Source organism: Phasianus colchicus, chromosome 11 (genome assembly GCF_987193195.1).
Source record: "Phasianus colchicus chromosome 11, bPhaCol1.hap1.1, whole genome shotgun sequence".
Classification (NCBI taxonomy): Eukaryota; Metazoa; Chordata; class Aves; order Galliformes; family Phasianidae; genus Phasianus; species Phasianus colchicus.
In genome coordinates, this window is record NC_143446.1 from 4,983,499 (window position 1) to 5,006,461 (window position 22,963).

The window sequence follows — 22,963 nt, forward strand, 5'->3', positions numbered from 1 at the left end:
GAGTTGAGATATATTTATAGCACTGTTTTTCTTGGTGATTCTTTGGTTTCATATTACTTCTGCCAAAGTAAAATAGATAAAATACCCTAATTCTCACATGGGTGGTTTGTTCTCAGGTAGTGGGTGTCTATAAAGCATCATGATTGGCTCATTAGCAATTTACAAGGTAGGCAGGTAACCACACCCATGGCACTATATGTGAAAGTGAGTACTATATCAAATTCCTACCAGTGAGAATGCACTCTCTAGGTTGTACAGTCAGTTTATCTACGATGTAAAGGTGTCTTTGTAGTAGTAATTCTGTTTACCAGGCATCACATGAGAGATTTACAAAATTTAATTCTGTATACCAACTCAGTGTCATGGATTGAATCCAAACTCTTTCTTAAGAAAACTTATTGAAATAAATTTCTACATGAGCAACAAAAGCAGCTTCAGCAGTTGCTGGTGCTATATTGGCTACTAAAACACGTCCCAGAGAAAAGAGTTGCCTGCAGTGCATCTGCTATTCAATTTGCCTTTAAAAAAAAAAAAAAGAAAAGAAACTCAAATCAACTCGTATAAGCTTGATTGTGTCATGTCGTGTCAACAGCATGACACCAGGTATTCTGCAAAAAAAAGATTTTTCTTGTTTCTTGTGGGTAGAAAAGGTACATGGTTCTACCTGTGATAACTAACACCGACTGATGTCAGTATTTAATTTAATTTGTACGTCACTTGTTCCTAAAGTGCCTTACTGAGGTTAGAACCACACTGTACAAGTCTTGGATGAACACAGTAAGATGCCTGCGTTCCCCAAAGAGCTTGTCCCTACATCTGATTTGCATAATGGGCAGTTGGACATCTCTTGAACTCCAGGTATAAAGTGAGGACGGGGAGATGTGCCTGAGGTAGAAAGATAAAACTGGAGCAGAATCATAGTTTTAAGTCCAGGCCAATATCTTTATTGTGCGATTCCTCTCCTTTTCGGATGTATCGCATCAAATCTACTTCTCATACTGTGAAGTTCAGCTCAAAAGCAGAATTAATTTGCAGCACACTGTGTCAGATCAGCATTCTACAAGTGGGCCATGAGGTGATTTAAGGGCTAGATTTAGAGTCTGCAGTAGTAGGAAAGTTACAGTGCAGTAAGCCTTGAGGTAAAATATAGATGTGACTAACTGCACTGTAATAAAAGTAGTAGCCATAGGGAATGGAAATGTGGAGAATGTGGGACCTGGAGGATAGTTTAAGTGGTAAAGCTATTTATTATGTTATTGGAACAGGCTGCCTGGGGAGTTGATGGAGTCACCATCCCTGGAGGTTTTCAAGAAAATGGTAGATGTCACATTGAGTGAAAAGATTTAGTGGGATGATTGTGATGAGCTGATGGTTAGACTGGACTGGTGGTCTTTCCAGTCTTTATGATTCTATACTATTAATAATAATTATACTTAATAAACACATAGTATTACAAATGTTTTATGATTATTATATCTCTCATATCACCATGGTGATGTGATATACAACGGTGATAGAGATGATACAATGAAATTGTATAATCCTGTGGCTAAACAAACACAACTTCTTCATTAATAAATGATGAGCTCTGTTTTATCCTACAAACAGGAAAATCTCTCTTCTCCTGTCCTATTCTGACCCTTTCATCTTTATCTGCATCATAGGTTAAACATTTTCAGAATATATCAGAAGCTACTGGATAGAGCCTTCATTAGATCTAGACAGGCATGTCTAAATTAGCTAAGAAATGAAGCCCATTTAGTGCCTTATTTGCACCTCATTTCTGTCATGTCTAAACTCAGTAAACTGGAAATTCAGGTGCCTAGTAAGGGACAATTCTGTACATTCGTTTTGTAGAAATTGAATTGTCTTATATCAGAATTGTCAGAAACTCTGCCCATATTAAAAACTATTTAAGAAAACTTCAGGTTTCTGTGCCTGTTTATAACTAATATCAGTATCTGGCTTGCTGTATGTAGTAGAAAACAAGATGGCATTCAGAAGTCTGAAAAGTCTGGAAGGTTCTGAAAAGGAATAGCTTTGATTTATAAAAGCTTAAGCTTTTTGAAGACCTTTACAAATTGTAGGGAAAAAAAATCCTCAGTTGATTAATTAGTCCTAATTCATATTTAAAATTCTTCCTGACTGATTTTTAAAGTTGACTTTTAGTTGATTAAATAGCAGTCTTTGATTTTGAGATATTTGCATCTCTGCAAATTCAGTACTTGATGGGAGCTGCACATAAACACTTTTGCTTGCAGTAATGAGCTTAGCGAAAATGTTTGAAGTGCTTCCTGTATTATTGTGAGGGAGTCTGGAATAGAACGGGTCTTTCTCTTTGTGCAGTAGGTTGCTAGCAAAAATAATAAAAAAACATTATTCTAGATATGCACACCTGTGTTTTATTTGCTGTTCAAGTTCTATGCTGTCTCATTTATGCCTGTGATAAAACGTTCTTTAAACAGGATAAAATATAGGATACTTGTCTTGAAATCACTGAGACACTATTTGTTACTATTTAAGTTTAGTTTCTCTTGATAATCTAAGAAATGAATGTTTTTGGATAGTTTTATTGGCTAAAGTAAGAAATCTTACACAAATAAATGGAAGTAGAGCTTTGCATTTGCCCTTGGCAATAAATTTTTAAAATTTAATGTAAGATCTGTAGGCCACATCAAAATAGTCAACAATTGTGAAGAGCAATTTCAGAAGAAAAGACATCTTGATCTCAATAGTCCTGGGAGATTTGGAAACAAAACCAGCTGGTAATAACTTGAGAAAGAATTTCAAGTAATAAATTTAGAAAACTTGGTGTTGTTTAAGAAATATTTATGTAGAGAAATAGCAATTCATCTATGTTGTTCACTTCAGAAGAAACTGCTGCAGTTCATTGTTATTGTCTGTCTTTGGTACTTTTTCATTACTTTCTTATGTTCTTTTAATCCTGGATTGGTAGAGCACTAAGATTCCACTTAGTCAAAACTTTTGCCATCCTATCCTCCTCCTGAATTTCTGAGTAGAATTAGGCAGTACGTCAGGCACAGAAAATGTTGCAGAAATGGAATTTGGAAAATGCTGCAGAGATCATAAAATCAGACCCAATTTAAATAATAATTCATACTGGAAACAAATACAGTGGAAAAGTATCTTCACCCATGTTTAATTTTTAAATGAAGCTCAGGAATATTAACTTTGGTTTGTTACAGGTATTCAGTCAAGATGGATCTTCCATCCATTCAATAAAAAGAACACAGACAAAGTGGAATGGAATAGTTTGTTTTTTTTTTTTGTATTGATATGAAATGTGTTTTGGAGTTTTCATTTAATTCTAAAGAGAACTGTATCAGCTTGACTCTGACATTTATTTATTTATTCATTGCCTTAATTACTTAATAAGGACTTGCACAGCCCTCCTAAATGGACACTTTTCTGTCCCTCAGCCATTGAACTTGGTGTGATCTGAAGTTAAAATTATTCACATATTTCTGGTGTTACTATGTCATGATTAATATTCTACTTCCTGCAATTGCTGTGCACTTAATAAGATTCTTTTATACCTTTATGAAGTTACTCTTTTGCCACCTAATTTTCTAGTGCACCATGCATTCCCAGTGGTTTTTTCCTCTGATGTTTATTTCTCAGCTCTCAAATCCTACTACAGTTTCTTACCTGTTGGTTTTTGAACTGCTTGTGGAACTGTTGTCACACATTAATAATCAGTAGCTTGCAAAAAAATCTGCATCTTGTGAACAATAAACTGGTCTAAGGGTGATTAAGAGGATTATTCTGGTGCAATTTTGTCTCTGTGGATTAACAAACAAGACAAACAAGCAAATAATGCTATGTAAATCTAAAAAACACAGAGAAAATAGAGCAATCATCTGTTTTGCTGGATCTGCCTTCTACCCCACTCATATCTCTTACAAATTCACTCATCTGGTATTTCGTTGGATTTTTGGTTTGGTTTCTTTTCTGCATATGAAATTTTAACTTAAAAATATTGGTAGATCTGGAAAATTTGTTTTTCCCTTTTGACATACTTTTGAAAAAACTTGTGAATCAGCTGTCATTCCTTTGTACTGTTTTTCTTGGAAATCCAATTAGCGTTGAAAAATCTCATCTCTCTTCTGTTGTGATTTGTATATTCATAGATGGTATGGTGTCATATCAGCAGAAGACTTTCAGACAATGATGAATGGAAAAATTCACATGTCTGGTTGTAAAAGAATGGTTGTAAAAGAAAATCCTAATGTTATCTGCTGTTTACATCTAAGAGGTTAGAATTTGAAAAACTGAAAAATTATTAGTGGAAGAAGGTGGCTGGATAAACTGTGGCATGGAGACTTTTTCTTTTTCTTTTTTTTTTTAGGGAATACGTGCCTACACTGATAACACATTGGCATACATACAAAGACACAGACCGTGATAAAATAATTCCTTGTACAATTTTACTAACATCAGTACTGTAAAGCAGGATAAGAACTACTCTTTGTCACATCATTCAGGCAGTGGAATTTTTGGCTCCCAAGTTGTTTCTCTGCACAAATGTACTGCACTGGAGATATAATTTTGTCTTTTTCTACTCTGTAGACAAGCCTTGTGTGCTACTGATACCTGAAAACTTTAGCACTTTCTTCCTGACAAAAGAAGAGGTGATGTCAATCTTGTTCTCGGTGGTCACTGTGTCCACTAAATAAATAAGCTGAATGACTAGCCAATAGTCAAAAACTCTAAATGAAAGTTAAGGATGGGCAAAGCATGGAGTCACGTCTTTTTCTCAGTATAACTCTTCTGATTTAGGGCAAATTGATGATGATTCCATCATTGCTGCTGCTTGTGCTTATCTCCAAAAGAAAAATAGAGGAATTCAAGGGAAATAATGTTGTAAAACATCAAGTGATACAGAATACTTTTATTCCATTTAGGCTTTTAGACTTCTGAGAGTGTGTAGTTCAATTCATTGCATGCGGGGCTTCTTCCTTATTCTCATGGATTTATCAGAGATTTCTTCTACGTTTTCTCACAAGTCACTTTCACTTGAATATCTGGGATTGTTCTTGCCAGACTGTTCTGAGAAGCACCTTTTAGTTTAGGATGGGTAGTTCAACAGTCCTCATAGCCTGATCTGTACCCTTGCACCAGATCTAGGTGTTTTGGTATGAAAAGACATAAAATGGTAGCTAGTTCAGTTTTCATTGTGTAATTATATACCTACCTAACTTCTGTTACATAAACATCTAAGTCTCTTAAGTTTCTGCTAATTGAAATTCCAATGTTTTGATACTTAAAGTTCATGGCAGCCAAAGCTCATGGTGTCTTTCTACGTAGTGATATGTATAAACATCTTTGTAGATTTCCCTATTATATTGCAATAGGAGAACCAAGTGCAAGAAACACTGTGCCAGACATTTTTATTTTGTTTCCAACTCCTTTAACACTGGCACAGCTCTGACAAGTTTAAAAAAAGCATTTTGAGCATTGGAATGCAAATTAACATACCAAGCAATTAAAGTCAATTAAAACAGGATGTGGTGTAATTAGAAACAGTTGTGTTCACATTTATATTCAGAGAGGTTTGATGTGTTGAAAGAAAAGAAAATGATTTAGGAAACTTTTAATGCCTACAGATGTGATGATGATAATAATAATAATAATGACATTTGATTTCTAAAATGCCTCATCCTCCTTAATTTCATGAGCTCTTGAGAAGCATAATAAAACAAGCACAGTGACAAATGATACACTGGACACAGTGGAATGAAATACATCAACAAATAGGGATGCTCAAACACTAGCTACAAGCAGTGGCCTCCCTCCCCTCTCAGCACACTGTACGTACCTGTTGCAGTAGCAAAGAAGCTAGCAGCCTAGTTATCTACATGTGCACTAAGACCAGCAGTGTCAGCTTAGGAAGGCTGTATCTTTCATACATGTACTTCCTTGATATCTCATTTATTGTTTTGAATATTTATATTAGCATTTATTGCCAGAAATACTGAACCAATTTTCCTCTCTATTGTCCTTTTTCAGTATTGTAGCCAGAAAGGAAGGGAATCCCCACTCCATTCAATATAGGACTCAGATCAGGACATGTTCATTCTGTTTCTTCTCATTAACCCATGTTCCATTTTCATTTGGAACCTTGCTATGGAGGCGAGTCTCTTTGAGACGATCTCTATTTGAACTCAGTCATAGTCGTTTGCATTTTCACTAAGTCAATAATAATAGAAGAAAGTACTGGGATAAATCTTTCCATTTGACCTGTGAATTAATCAGTTCAGAATTATGCACTTTATAGGTTTATAATGGTTGGTTTGATTTCCTGGGAAAATAATGATTTGTATTTTCAAAAAGGATAGGGGACCTGAAAGATATGTAGGTACTTATCTCCTGTTAAGGCCAGGAAGAATGAGGTATCTAAGTATGACTTGGGCAGATGGACACATTCAAAGATCTGCTGTGTGTTTTCAACTTCTTCTTTTCTGCCTGTGCCACATGAGGCACATGTGACAAGATTTCATAGTTGGGATTATGTACTCAACGTGGCTTGAAAATCAAAATTCCATTCATTTGTCATGAAAATGTGTTTGTCCTGTCATGGGTTGTCTGATGTAACTTTTTCATTATCATAGGCATGAAACAGTTAATGAAATTCTGAATTTAAAATATCTGTTTTTGAGGGCTATACAAGCCATACCTTTTTACCAAATGTTGTTCCCTATTCTTGCAGCTTAATTCATTCTGATTTGTGCAAGTCGGATATATTAAAGCATCATCTTATGTTAGGGTATATTAGTGCAGGTAGAAATAGTTACAGAGAATTAAGTTTAAGATACAGTACTTCTTAGAAGAAATATATTTGTAGTGATGTGGAATCAGTCATTTAATCCAACTCCAGATTTGAATAGCTATATTTGGCTCTCAGCTATGTGACTGTATAATTAGAGAAATTCTGCTCATTTTTTCTTTGGAAAATATGACTTCTCACAGGTTTCCAGAAACGTTCAGTTGTTTCCCATCTACTAATGAACACTGATTTCTGAAAAAAATCTGACCATATAAGTAAAAATAAAAATTACTGGGTTTCAGCACTTCCTTAGAATGCCTCATTTGATAAGGGTAACAGAGCAGATCTCAAAAGGATATACGTAGTATTTATGTATGTTTATGAGAAGTTCATTCCTCAAGCATGGACTTGCAAGCAAGGCAGTCGTATGACGTATCAGTTTAGTAATTACTAGGTGGCTGAGAGTTCATTGCATGTGTTGTTATATACTCCATATAAGATAACACAATGAATTACTTGTGATTATGAATCAGTGTCCCTCTACCAGTGTTTGGAGTAGTAGTTGTATAGATATGTGTACACCACAGTATATAATACAGCCAACTGTCACTAAGCAAGAGTAAATATTGGATTTAGAAACTAAACAGTTTTTATAAAAAATATTGACCTTTCCTGCAAGTTGTAAATTATTTAAAAGGGAATATGGTTGAAGGACAAAATTCATCTGTGTGAACAAAGGCATCAAAAGCCGCTTTTCTTCCAGAAATAATTTAGGTTTTTAAAAATCTAATTGAAAAATAGATGATGCACTTTATTGCACTTGGAAGAAAATGACTTTCTAATGTTTGCTTGTTTTTCCTAGGTTGTATATGTAACAGCCACATTCCCCTATATCATGCTGATGATTCTTCTGATTCGAGGGGTAACGTTGCCAGGTGCTTCCGAAGGGATAAAATTCTATTTGTATCCTGACATTTCCCGACTGTCTGACCCACAGGTAGGACCATGGTCCGTGCATTTACTTTCTTCTTTGTCTGGGAAAAACTGCAAAAGTTTATTGATATTAAAATCTGAAGGCAGGTGATTCCTGGGTAGATGTTTATTGGTGGAGATTTGGAGTTGTGGATAGAGATTTAAAGCTATCACTGCTTACATGTGTTGGAGGCAAGAGTGTTGCTATTGGTTTCATCAGGAACAAATGTGACTGTAAATTAGCCATTTCAGAGCTGTACCTTTCTGTGCTCATTCCAAAGCTAAATCTCAGTCAAGAGTGATATAGAATTAAGTCATTCAGATCATTATTGCCATTGAAGAAGTCATCTCTATATACCATGAAGAGATAAAGGTCCAGCAAGACAGTCAAAGCATTAACTCTTTTCAGGTATTTCCAGAGTGGAGTTGAACATGAAAATACTGGCTTAAGTTGATTTTTTTTTTTTTTAAATGATGGATTACTACAATAAAATAATTAATAATGTATTGTTTCTGTGATATCAAAGCAGGAAAATGCTACAAGCTCTGTAATAGCTAACAGATTGTGAACAGTGTTTTACTTATCTGGTTTGGTGTTGCAAGACATTAGACATTGATACTACTTAGTAAAAGAGGTTATTTTTGTTTGTTTGTTTGTTTTTTCTCCTCAAAGATGAACCAAACAGAAAACAGTAGGGGAAAAAAAATAATTTAAAATACAGAAATTTCAGTGACAGTTTAATCTTGTAGAAATGCCATTCAGCCTAAAAGCAGCAACTGTTCTGTACCTGCCTAGATGAGAGGTAAAAGAACAGTTGTGGAAGTGGAGTTAGGAACCAGTGATGTGCTATGGCTTCCTAACATCTGATCTTAGCCTTGAATACAGGTATCCTCAGTGCACCTGAGAAATTAGCACAGTGAGAGAGAAAAAAAAAAAAGCAGAATTCCTCGATGTACTTCCAATCATTTGTTTGCAATACTTAGCAGACACATACCTTGGTAAATTCACCAAGCCAGCCCCATTTCAAGTTAACTCTGTATGTCTTAACTTAGCAGAAACGTGAAATGTCTGTAATATGCTTATCTGAGCACATGGATGGCATGCATTTATTATGTTCAACTTTAACTAGCGTTTCACTTTGTTGTGTGGTTCTGACAACTAAAGTTACCCACAGTCTTAGCACAAAGTGACAAGTACTCATTTCTTGTACGTGTTCTTCCTCCTGTGATGTCTGTTGACCTCATGTGAGCAGGAGGTAGACGACTTAAATTTTGCTTCCTTCATTTGTCCACTGGCACACAAGAGGCTTTTTAACAGGATTTTGCCTCTGTGGATTTTCCACCTGCAACCAACACCCTTGCTGCTGTTTGTCATTGAAGGAGGGCATGCAAGCTTAAACAACGTTATTGTCAGTTTACAAGGGGGTTTTTATATGCCTATTTACTATACTGTTTCCATTTGTAAAGAAGTACATTGTTGCCATGACAATTTCCAAAGCACATAGTATTACCCAAGAGTCTGAGAAGCACAAAGCCAATGTGCATCCATCTGTCCGTCCAGCACATACGGCTCAGCTGATACTAGAGTGTCTTTAAAGAAGGCTTAATGTTTTGGTTTAACAAGCCAATATTTTTTTTTTTCTCTGTTTCAATGTGATTTTATCTAATAAACTTCCAGGCTTAGCAGACTTCAGTATTCAAAAGATTCATCTCTTTTTGTGGGAAAGAAGATGAAATAGGATAAGCTCCATAGTTCACTACAGAGATTATTAGCAATAATGTAGATGGCTTAATTGTAGCACAGGTGGTGAAGTGGTTTTAGAGCATGAGTTTTATATTGAAAAAAAGGGTATTTTATTGAAGTTGAGCTTTGTTTAGACAAATCAGCTCTGGCAGAATCTTTGAAGAAAGATTTCTGGGTTATGGATGGTGTCCTTGGCATCTCAATTGTAAAACTAGAACATATATTTTTAACATTTTCTTGCAAAGCAGAACATGGTAATGTTTAAAACCATGATTTTTTTGCATTAAAAAAAAAAAAAAATAGAAAAAAAGGTCCCAAAACATTTCCACAAGCCACTTCTGAATTTGTTCTAGAAGTTTTTGTCAAAGAGGAACTGAAGACAGCTGAACTAACCATAGTATTTGTGTTTTCAGTTTTTATCTTCACTCCTTGCTTGTTTGGATTTACTCCACAGTATCAAAGCAGAGTGCATGTGTACCAGCAGACGTTGTTTTTCTCTTTGCTTAGAGGTCTGTTTAAATGATGTTCCAAGAAGACTGTGTTTCTGTATTAGGAGATCAGTATTTGAACCACAGTGCCAGCTATGTTTACTGTGGATTGAGTTTCTCATCAAAGCTTGCTTTAGTCTGAAGTTCTTGAATCTTTTGTTTTTGTGTAATTTGCATTCCATGGTTTGTTATAGCTTTCTAAGCAGCTATTCATCTGTCTTTTCAGTTTCTCTTAGAGAACACAGCATTTGAAAACTATTTCATTTTTATGTTTTCATCAGACTGGGCCCTCATGGTCTGAAAATCCCATGGTCTGTCCTGAGTATCTGCAGAGCTCATACTGATCACTTTCTATGATAATAGTAGAGTAACATATTCAAGTTTCAGTGATGCTTTATTTCATCAGCACTAAGGTCTCTATAGCCCCCATGTTTAAATTGGCTTGAAATGTGCTCCTTTATCTCCAACCTGAAAGACATAGATGCTGTTTATAGGTTAAACAAGGGGTCCTTCCTGAGCTCTAAATTGCACAAAATAAATATTCTGAAAAGTTAACAGGATTATTATGCTTCTTATGTGCAAGTCTGACTCAGAGTGTGGTTCTAGTTACCTCTCAACAGATGTAAGTCACTTAATATGTAGTTGTGAGTGGTATTCCCTGTTCCTTTCTGCAGGAAAAAGTTTGATTCCCTGTAATGAGATTTTCCTAATATTTATACGCTGAAGAGATTTTAAATTCTTTGTTAGGGACTAGCAGACAAAACAATTTGCTGGATCACAATCTAAAATGCCAGAAACATTTCTACAATGCACATCTAGCAGCTCAGCTACGAGAGTTCAGCTATTAGGCAGCCTTGACTTTATGGAGCTTCTAGGTGTTTTCTGCCCCTCTGTCTTCTCTGATTCGTGTCCAATTTGTTGCTCTACAAAAGCACCAGATCCTTTTCAGTTCTCAAGTCTGTGTGACAGATGATTCTGTCCCAGGTGAAGGACTTTGAATTTGCTTTTTTGTATTAATGAGGTTCCTGGCTCCTATTTTACTAGCTTTTTGATATCTCTCTGAATCTCAGCCCTGCCTTCCAGACTGTAGATCTATCTCCAAAGCTTACGAGTAGTATCATCCAACAACTTGTTGAGAGAGCACTCTATCCTTTCAACCAAGTCACCAAAAGAAAACGTTGATATTAAGTCCAGTGCTGGTTGTTCAGAGACATCAGTGCCCCATCCCTGGAGGTGCTCAAGGCAAGGCTGATTGGGGATTTGGGCAGCCTGATCTAATATAAGGTGTCCCTGCCTATGGCTCTGGCTGTTCTCATGCTCTGTGTGAGGAAAAAAAATGTACTAAATTGGATATAAGTTGCAGAGAAAATGTGTTTTTTTCAGTAGACATCCACTTAGAGTGAATGCAAGTTAAAATGTTATTTTTGCCTGAAAATTTTACTTTTCTTTAAAAGCTCCTTGATTTTCTTGTTAGTATAAGTTTATTTTTCTAGTTATTACTTTTTTTTTTTTGGCATGGACCAGCAATTATTTTCTTTTAATTGTAATCCATCACAGCTGTTAACAATTCCTGTTAATATAGGGTATGCAAGGGCGCGTGAGCGATGTGAGACACCAGTACAGAGGTGGTATTTCATTCAGCCCTGTTCTATTTAAACTGGAAAAATATGAAGGAATTTATCTTTCCTGGACTTCTGATGTCCATGTGCAGTTCTCTGTGATGAGAACATCAGTAGTAACGCCATTCTGATTCATTGCCAAAGAGTCTCTTTTTAGCAGAAATGTAAACGACTGAAATTAATTCCCCTCACTCCCCTGCTAGTCCATGCAGCCTTGAAAGCCACTATCACAATCGCATCGCCATCTTGAGGCCAAATGAAGCCTAAGTTTCTGAAGGCAGAAAATAAAAATCTCATAGCCTCATAAGTGGAGGCAACTGTTTTACCTAATCAGAAGCCTTAAGGCTTTCTTTCTACTTCACAAAATTTAGAAGAAACAAAAAACCCCAGTATGTTGGCAATGAAATGATGTCTCATATCTGGATGAGTGTTTTGATACTTCTGTTTGTTTGAAATGTTACAAGTGAGAAACCTAATTCTAACGAGGAACATACTGAACAGAATGCATTTTCAGTAGATTACAATCAGCCTGGTTTTTAAGTATGGTACATAGAAAAAAGGTTCAGCAGCAGATCACCTGCCTGAAATCGTACCAACCTTATCAATAAGTCTAGTAATACCTTCAGCAATTTACTGCACTTTTCACTCTTTCAAGTATTCATGCAGACATTTAGTTCAAAGAATTAGTTGGGGGAAAAAAAACAAACAATAGGAATGAAAAGAAGAGGAACTCAGTTCCCATCAAATCTATGCAGTTCTGATAAAAGCTCTGTAATCTTTTTTCCCCTGCCATTTCCCCCCCATTCTCTATATTGTTTATATCAGTAGGCATTCACTTTCCAAATCAGACAGTTATGATGCACACAGCTGTGAGCTGTTGTGAATGTAAAAAAGAGGAGTGAATGCCAGAAGGCTGTACAAGGGCCATAGGTATGAAAATCCTGAGCTGAATTTCTTGTGTATGTAACTCCAACTCTAATGTGTATTTTTGAACGAGCAGTGTTGTTTATTTGATATGGAATCTACATTTCAAGCTGTTCTGTCTCTGAAAGAAAAAAAAGTATTGCTGCAGTTGTGAGGCTCTCCTGTTCCTCTTAAGTATTAAACTCCTGCCCCAACTTTCTAGATTAAAATTTGAATAAGAATGGATTCTTCTCTGAACAACTCTGCTGTTTGCACTGTCACACAAATAACTGAGGCTTTACATTGTAAGGTAAGCACTGCACAAAGGCTGGTGCAATGTTTAAAAACGTTTTGCCCTGCCATGCATTTCATAATCTGTGTAATGAGAATCTTCCATTTTACTATGCTCTTTTGCATTACAAATTATTTAAGTGGTTTTAAAGAAGAGCTAGACCAATGAATTGCTGCAACGCAGCTTTCTTGCTGAACGGACAGAGATGTTTAACAAAGCCATCAATCACTTCTGGGAGCCTGTTCACAGTTACTCCAAAGACTGGCTGAAGGCAAGTCTGGGAGCACGTTGCAGTAGCCCTGCAAAGAAATGTATTTACTGCTGTGTTGAATCTGCACTGCGGTGATTGAGCATATGCATTTCAAGATGCATGGGGAGAACACATTCAGGGTCTTCTCCTGTGACAGAAAAACAATCAATCAAACAAAAAACCTCTGCAGTGCATGGAATAGCCTGATATTTGTTCACACAAATCACTGCGTTGTGCATATATATCTCAGTTTGCTGTGGGAAAGGCACAATCAAAACTGCATACAAAACTGCAGGACTGTTAATGTAAACAACTGACTGATGTGGCATTATGCCTCTGTATACAGCCCTGGATTTTCAGCAGCTTAATGCTGTGATATTTATGTAGTGTTTTGTTATGTGCTAAATTTGATTTCAGAAGTCCAATTATTGCCTTGGAAAATATTGCCTTATTTCAAGCACTGAGCAAATAGTTTGTCTCCTTCCACCCCCCAGAACTTCCCCTCCTCCCTCCTCCCCCCCCAGTTCTTTCTTGTGTTTCTTGCTACTGCTACATAAGCAACAGCAAGCTGAGCAGGCAATAGCAGATTTTGGCAGTTAGAAGGGACTTGTTGAAAGAATGGGGTCATTTTGTAATTTGCCCAGGGCTTTTAGGCCACATGGAATCTCTCCCAGCTTTCCCTACAGCCCCCTAGCAACCGTGGCAATGGAGAGACATCACCCGAGTTTCAGGGAGACTAACAGCACTTTAATGTTAGACTTTATGGCCAGTGGGACGTGCCACTGGAGGGAGACAGGGTCCACGCATTAGCTCACTGTGTTGGCAGAACAGGGTGAAATTTTCAGTATTTACAACGATGGGACCTAAAAAGAACTAGATAAACATAAAGAGCCATTTTATGTGTAAATTGATACATATTGTCAGGAACACTTTTAGTCGTTAGCGTGGTCAGTGAGTTCAGTCTGTCATCTGCTCAAGACATCAGGTCCCCCCAGCAAGAGAAGAATTGTTGATAAATTTAATCTGTTACAGAGTAGATTAAAAAGTAGTGCAAAAATACAAAATGAGCAATAAGATAGTAATAAAGGAATTACAACAAGGCATCTTGTACTTAGTGAAGGATAATCAGTAAGGGAAGCACATAAACATTGCACACTGTCTCTGGGACAGGTCACAAGAGGGTATATGATGTCATAGAAAGAGAGGCACTGGAAAGATACAAATATTGTAAAAATTGCAACAGGATTCTTGGCAAATCCTTGAGGAGATATTCCAGAGAAATGAGAGGAGAAAAAGAAGACCAGGACACTACTGAAATGACTTACAACTTGAAGAAAATGTGTCATTTACTGTCCAAAAGAGAAGTGCACTTACATGTTTTTCTTTCAAAATCTTTAAAACATGCACTCTGTCATTCCCCAGACATTTCTGAGATTATTTCTATCCTAGAATAAGAATACAAATTGAACTCTCTAAACAAACCAGCAGAGGGAAGGCTGGACGGAACTCTGCACGCCTGAAAGCAGTGTGTGCACTGCACAAACTCATCACAGAGGTGCCATCCTGCAGGGATTGACTGTGAAATTGGAAAGGTCTGTAGCTGATGCTACATGGAGCACAGTTCACTAGATAGCCTACATGAGATTGGTACTGGAGTTCTCCTCAGGTGTTCTCTGAATGGAAATACATACCAAATGAAAGGCAGGCAGAAAGAAACAAACAGCGAGGTCACTGTATGTGATGATTAAGGATTACTCTGAGCTGTGGGGCCATCTGTGGCAATGTCTACATATTTATCTTACAAGTGAACGTGCCTTGCTGCTGCTCTTCACTCTTGCTACTATGCTTTCCTGCAAGTGTATAGTTTGTATGGCAGCTGGGCATACACGTGTGATTAAGTTGCAGAGGCGCTGTGGGAAAGAGATAAAAAATGACAGAGGAGGGGGAAGGTGGGAGGTGACCTATGTCAGTTGCTGGCATATTGCCTTAGTGTACATGGGAAAAATGAGCTGCCTTTCCCATCAGGAGTGTCACCAATGCCAGGTAGCTCACAGCAAGCAGCCAGACACAGGAGAGATTAGAAAGATGAAAACGTGTGTATTTGCAGCTGTTACTTTCAGATGCTCTCTACTCTGAGTGTCTATGCAAAATTCTTTCCTTGTGGATAAAGCAAGTCCACCTTTTATTAGTATTGCTTTTCATTTAGGCCATTGAAACTGTATTGATTGTCAGCTACTTAGCATGCATAACTGCTTCTTCCCTATGCATTCTATAATGTTTATATGTACGCAAATAATTTTTTTAATATATGTATACAATATAAAATAAATGCTATGCTTGTATCATTAAAATTGCACATGAAGACAAACATCAGGATGGGATGGTCAGCATAATTTCTTAATTTCAGTCTGTTTTGATGCATTTCATAACGTGGAGGAGCTGCTCAGATTCTTTTCTCTGAAAGAAGTATTTAAAGAGGTACACTTACTCCTGTGTTGATCTTAATTTCTTTTTTTTTTTTAATTTAGTGATCTTTCCTGGAATTCCTGTTATTTTGAAATAGATTTTCTTGAATTGCACTTGTAGATTTCCATATGTTTCCATATTGTTCCGTATGGTTGTTTATAAATAGTTACTTTAAACAGAGACTCAAATAAGCTGCACGTTCTGTGGCCATTTGCACCAAAATCCTGGCTGCAAAGATATATATTTTTTATTCTGCCAGAAGAACAGAGGCAATAATCTGTTTGTTGTTCCAGTGCCAACCAAATGCTATTTACTTTAGTTTAGGACTGTAAATGAGGATAGGAAGGGAAAGATTTTCCTGTCACGAAAAGAGGCAATAAAATGCATTGTGTAAATCTGTTACAGACTTGGCAGGAAATCATCAGATGTTGATGCACTTTGGGATACAAGTTCACCGCTCGTTCATTTGTTTGTTTATTTCCAACCCATGCAAACCGTTCAGAGAACATTTGAATCAAGAAAGCGCTGCTGAATTTGTAAATAATCAGAGGCAGAATCTGACTGTTGGTGATTCTGCACTTAAGTTCTGTGTTCACGTATTGATAATTTCCTGGAGCAAATCACAAAACATTCAGAATCATTGAATGCTCAGGTTGGAAAGCCTAACTAACAACCCTCTGCACCACATTTCACACAGATCACAGCTTTAGAAAGCGATTTTAATTTAAATAAGCATTGTCCTTTATTCCTAAGCTACGCTTTTTATTCTAATGATTTATTTATTTATTTACTTTAATCTTGAACTTCACTGTAAGTTTCTGCCAGTCCATGGTGTAAAGGAAAGGTTTTCCACTGCCCAGCTCTCTTAAGAAAAGAACTAGGCTCGCTACAAAATTTTGGTGAAATTTGAGTGGCATGCTTAGTAAGATCTTCCAGTTGGGTGTACGGTTCGTGCCGCTCTCGTCACAATTCATTCTTTTAAAATAGTCTGAATCCCTCTGTGTAAAATAATAAAACAAGGTGGTTACTCTGAGGAATGTTCATGAAAATGTGTAGTGAGGGCAGGCATTTTTCCAGCCTAGAGGTCTGAACAAACTTGTTTATCCATCCATGAAGGTGAGCTGAACATAGGTGGAAAATGAATGCAGCAGTTAACTCACTGCCTTTGCCCGAAAAAGGTATTGTTGGGACACTGGTCTTCAGAGAGTTGCTGTCTTAAGGAGGAAAGCAAGGCATGTCAAGCATGGCTAGGGATTACAGGCTAAAATGTTTTGTTCTGTAGTTTGGTCTTCACTGCAAAGTAGATAAGGTGGCCCAGACTCACCTTGTTTAACCTTAGGTATAAAACTAATGTGTAAGGTTGCTACTTTGCAGATGGTTGCCTCTTTCATTAGTGTCATACACGTGCGAATAGAAGTGGTGTGGACTATCAACATACAGAGTCAAAGAATGCAAGACTGAGTTAGTAGCATTCGGGAAAGATGAATAATTAAGTAAAAGCATGGTGCCTTTTCTTTCCATACTAATGTATTCAGCACTGTAGATTGGCAGTATCAAACGGAAGCAAGCTGTTCCTCAGAAGAAAGAGAAGCATACAAGTGATTCTGAGGAACAAGTTACAGCATCAAAGACTTCTGTGGCTTGAAACGATACGTGCATCACTCCATGCTTCTGGCTGGATATGAGGAAAAATAGCACATCAGTTCTCTGAATGTTTCCGATAGCGTTTAAAAATAAACTTAGGATATCAGCAGTATAATGTTTGTTTTTCAAATTAAATTCTCCAAGGCAAATCTGTCACAGGGAAGTGATGACAAGCGTCTGTCTGAAGGCCTGAAACTAATTTTCTTTATTACTTTATTTACTTCCTCTCCACTTAGAATTATTTTTGAAAATCATCTAGGGAACTGAATTTTGTAACTGTTGAACCACTTATGGAGCTCAATGTCAGCGATAGGGTTTATAGCTCCTAGTGATCGGAAACTCTTTAAACTGTCAGGTGGCATCTCAGTGACTTCTTGTAGCTGAGAATAATTCCAGAAAACACAAAATGCCTTTTGTCGTTGTTAGTTCTTGATATCTGAGGTAGAGGAACAACATAGTCAATCAAAGCTTGCTAGAGATCTCAGAGATTCTTAGCACATAAATCTCAGTGTGTGTCAATTTTGGTTTGTTTGTTTTGACTGGTTCCAAACTGATTCCTGCTACTGCTCATCAGGAGTAACCTCTGAGATGCTCTCAGATGCTACACACCAAGTTATCATTTTCACATTGTTGCAGTGTCACCCTGCCAGTTGCAGTTGCGACTGTGCTCTTCATCCACAGAATCACATTTGTCCCAGTCAACAGAACTAGTCAAGAGATGTCAGTTTACTTCTCTGTACCAGACCAAATTTCTTGGGAGTCTTGTGCACACAACCTTGATAGCAGGACTTGTCTAATGCAGGTGCTACGTGACTTCCCACCTCCATCTGGCCATTAGGACTGGAGACTGCTGATGTGCATACAAGTTAAGAGTAAAAGAAGGGTGAACTTTCAAGCTTAGTCACTCAAACTGTGGTTCTATAAAATACCTAAATTAATGACCATCACTTGCAGTATTGAATCATTGATGAAATTCAAGTATTTAAATCATAATTTAATCATCAATTAGAGAGGCTAAAGGAGAAAAAAGATTTTCCGTGAATATGGACCCTTCAAGGCTTCAATGCCGTTTAAAGCCCGTGGGCTACCAGTGACCTGCAGACATAAGGCTGAGAAAGCAACGGCAGCAGTGCTGGCCAGAAGGTATGTGCTTGGGGTGAGAGAGGTGCTGGGGCTCCTAGACTTCCTGCACTGACCCTGGAAGGAGAAAGGCACCTTAGGAAAGCATTTCCATTGAGTTCTACTCAAGTCATTTTAACAGATGAGTAACCTTTTGATACAGCTTAACTGACTGGAATAAAATTGATCCGTCTTTGCTGCAGTGCTTCCCTGAGCTTCAGGTTTTGACAGTACTTAAAAAAGTACACTGAGCTGCACTTGCACTGATTGAATACTTTTGTTACATATTTATATCCAAAAATCTATTTATGTACATATAATACGTAAGTAGCTGAAGAGATGAAATATTTATGTTAGGCTGTCTTTCTAGTAATTTGAATCCTTTCAATTTTATTGTCATAAGTCACATTAAATAGAAAATGACAGTTCTCAAATGAAAAGAGGATTTAAGATGTTTTATGAATGTGGCTAATGTTGTAGATTAAGTGTATGGCATTTCTTAGTTTTCTGGGGCAGTTTTTGCTGAGTTGGGATGAGATTATCCACATCCGTAGCTTTGTTGAAGGCTGTGACTAAAACATGATTAAGTTGTTGTAAAATTATACTTTTTGTTATTTTGGATTGCTGACCTACATTATCAGTGACAGTTTTTAAAGGATTATATTGCACAAGACATCAGTTCTCTGGGATTGCCATTTTTAAAAAACTATTAACTACAAATTATATATTTATTATTTATTCTGCCTTGGCATTCAGATTTTATTATGCTTGTGAAGGGCAATGTTTAGGTTATTATGTGGGCAGCGTGAAATCAGTGCTGGTTTCAATTAAGCATTTATTTGTGTAACAGTAATGGGTAATAAATTGTCACTTGGCAACATTTAATCTGTTTATTTTTTTATTAATTGGTTTATTATTGGGACTTTCTAGAGACATTCCTGTTTGTTTTCAGGTTTGTTTTTTTTAAGTGTTTTTTCCCTTTCCATTTAGTCTTTAAGCAATATATTTTTTTCCAAATAAACTGTAGCAGACATATTCAGTGGATATGAGCTGAAAGCAGGACCACAGTTTTGGTGGATATTGTAGACAATTAATGGATTGTAGTTGCTTTCCAGATAACAGTTTCAATTCATGATGCTCCTTAGACAATTGGTTTGCTCATTAAATAGCAGTGGTAAATCTACAGGGCAGTATATAGGAAACAGACACTTCTTTCTCCCTTTCTTTCTCCCTTTCTTTCTCCCTTTCTTTCTCCCTTTCTTTCTCCCTTTCTTTCTCCCTTTCTTTCCGTTGAGGGACGAGGCTTTAAACACGGTTAGACCTGAAATTAGAGCATAGCCCTCCTGTTTCTGCAGCCAAGGCACCATTCCCTGTTTGAGTGGCAGCCAGCCAGTAACTCAGGAGGTCCTACTGGAACCCTGCCTTGGATTTGGTAAAAGTCTGTCAAAACAGAGATGCAGCGCATTTAGCAAAACATAAAAGAGTGTACTATTTAACTGAATGAATAATTAAGTGGTGGAACTCAATGCTAGTGAATGCAGAGGGCAGAAGTATAAATTCATTCACCTCATTATGAGTAGGTCAATTGTGAGCTGTTAAACATGAGTCCACCCACAGCCTGTGGTTCCAGCATGTTTCCATTGGAGAATTTCTTATCCAGCTTTTCAGTGCTGGTGTATCCATCCTACAGATGCAGCCTCCTCTACCCCTGGTCCCAAACACAGTGATGTCTGTGGCAGCTTATCAGAGTGTGCTTATATGACTAGAAAATGATACATCGGTGGCTGACTGCTACAGATTCTTAATTAATTGGTATCTTTAATACTTTCATAGCAATTGTTTATAATTTTCATGATCTCATGTATATCATGTATTGGTGAGGGAAATTGTGCCAGAAGTTTTATAGATGTAGAAACATAATGGCCTTTATTTGGGTACCTGTGATATCAGGTGGGAGAGAACAGAGAAAGGAATGTTGGTGGAATGGAGAAGAGATGCAACATGATATTTTTTTCTGCAGAACAGCAGGTGTTGAAGGAAGTATATGAAACAAACTTGCAGAATTTTAATGAGAGCTTACACTAAGCTTGCTGGTCAGCAGCAGAGAAGGCAATATGTTATTTGCTTGAAAGGATATAAGATGGTATGTAAAGATCTTTTTTTAACTATCATCTTTGCTGGTCTTACTAGCCTAGCGTCATTGCTACTTGTGAAGAAACAGAACAGCAGGGGCACATGCCATTGTAGTATTCCATTGGTGGCCTTCCTCTACTGCAAAAAAATGAGTAAAATTATTCCTTTCCCCTTATCAGCCATTTTCAATCTTTTCATCTTTTCTTTTTTTCAACAAAGACTTTCTTTCTTAAATCAAATATCCTTAGTTTCCTAAGCTTTTGGTGAAAGAATTTCCAAAATAGTTTTGAAAATTAAAATAATTTTACATCACCTTCATCCACACAGTTGCTGAGTACTTCCAAGCATTTTAGTAACAATAAACTCTCTGGACTGTAGTTCATCTTTTATGCAGTTTCTAAACTTTGCCAGTATCTTCTGTCACGTTTCCACCACCAAATATAGAAGGAACAGATGTGGAAATAGATTAATTTTGCCCTGATAATGCTGCAGAAATTTGATTGGTTTCTGAGTTTTTGAAATGCAGTTGCCAGTGGCACAATTCCAGCAGCTGGGCTAGAATCCAGTGGTGAAGTGCCCATCCATGGCTCTATGCCAGCGTAGTTGAGAAGGGGAAATATGTTCTTTACCTCTGGGCAAGGCAACACTGCAGACTTGAGTTTAATTTGCTTTTGGATTTTATGCTTTTGGCAGTGGCTAGTGAAAGGCAATGCTGTGGTTTAGAAAGCCATGCTTTTATGACTGTTGCTCCCTGCTTTCCATGAAAAGTCAATAGAGACAGATCATTTTCTTACAATCACTCACTAACTGCAGTCTCTGAAAAAAGAAGTTGCACGAGTAAAAACCATAGCCATAAAAAGATTACTCAGATTCATTGCCACCTTCCCCAGTGCCAGCTGGAAGAAGGCGGTAATGTCATTTCATCTGAGAAAGTGTGAATCAAGCAGTTAGTGCATTGATTCCCTCAAACAGCCTCTAGGGCAGGTGCTGTTACTATTGAAGTGACAAAAACAAGCAAACAAGAGGAAATTATATAAAAAAGAAGAGCACATTTTCAAAAGGAGCAGTTTCTACTCTGTAGAGCGATACAGTAAACATGGATAAGGTTTGGGAGACAAACTTTTGCTTACCAATTTTTGATTGTGTTGCAGAGGGCTATTTTTTACTCAGATGGAAGCTGAATTTTTCCAACCCAACTTGATTTATCATTCTTCATAATTTGATGAGGATTTTTAAATTTTTCTTTGCATATTATGCCCTCAAGCCCATTTTCAATTGTTTCGTTAGGATAGTAGAATGTATGTCAACTCTTTACATATTTCAAACTTTAGCTTGACAAATATTCCTGCCAGCAAGACCAAAAAAAAAAAAAAGCCATTAAGTCTGTTGCTGAAGTATTCAAAGGTAAGGAAGTACTTTTTTTCCAAACATTTTTGCTCTATTTTAAGAAAGGTTCATATGCAATTAAATATGATTGGATCAATTATTTTGAGTGGAATTTGAAATGTGTTCTATTTATTTCTGGGCATGAATAATACATGGTATTAAGTTGATTCATTAATATATCTGAAACCTTTGGATCAGCATTCAACTGCAATAATTAAGTAATATCACATGCACAATATACAATATTTTACTCCCTGGGCAAATTTTGCTTCATTTAGGATTTATGTATCATTATGCACCATCATTTAGTACTTGGACGGTGTCTATGTTGAAGAAATGGATGGGAATTCCTTTGTGGAATACTTATTTTAATATGTGATGTAAGTTGTTTTCAATAAAAATTCAAATACGTCCCATATTTCTATAACACATCTACTCCTGCCTCAAACTTCGCTCTTTAGAAACAGCATTAAAAAATGCAATTTTTAATATAAGTATTCTTAAGAAGATTAGTTAAACATAATTCTTGAGAATTAACTTCTTGAAATATACCGTGTTTTCTTAATTTTCAAGTTAAATTCTTTGAATAATGATTGATAAACAATACATTTGCTCTTTTAAAAATATTGGAAATCGGGACTGAATACTGTTTTTTTTTAAATATCTGCAGTGTTCCTCCAGCTTCAAGGATGCTCAGTGAGAATCTTAAAAGAGTGTCAGGAACAAACAAAAAACCTATCAGAGAATGGTCTGCATTGTTACTGCAATGTTATAGTTGAGCAGTTCTGTAATAGAAAATAGGTACCTTGAAATTATCAATTTGCTGAGAAAATATGGAATCCTACTGCATTTGTTAACTGCCCTTCTGCGCTCTCCCCCTGCAGCCTAAATTACAATCAACACCCAGAGCTCTACTTCTAGGAAAGAGTTAGCAAAATTGAATATTGAAAGAAAAGGAAAACCTTAAAAATATTTTGATTTGAATTCAGAGTACTCCAGAAATTAGGGTGATGTTTGCAATCATTCTGTTCAGCTGACTGTAAATACATAGGTTGCTCTAAAGTAATGCCTCCTATTTATTTCCAGAGAAATTACAACAGATATGAAGAGCAACATAACACTATTTGATTAGACACCACCATTAGCTCTGCATTTTTTGC

At 36.7% G+C, this 22,963-nt stretch overlaps 1 protein-coding gene across 2 annotated transcripts in view; it reads left to right on the forward strand.

Moving 5' to 3' along the window:
* The window catches only part of SLC6A11 (solute carrier family 6 member 11), a 104,042-nt gene that overhangs the window by 56,159 nt on the left and 24,920 nt on the right, over nt 1-22,963 (forward strand). For both annotated transcript variants that reach the window (XM_090148065.1, XM_090148064.1), the window contains one exon: nt 7,650-7,784. In XM_090148065.1, coding sequence (XP_090004191.1) covers nt 7,650-7,784 — 135 coding nt within the window. The remainder of the gene's footprint in view (nt 1-7,649; nt 7,785-22,963) is intronic.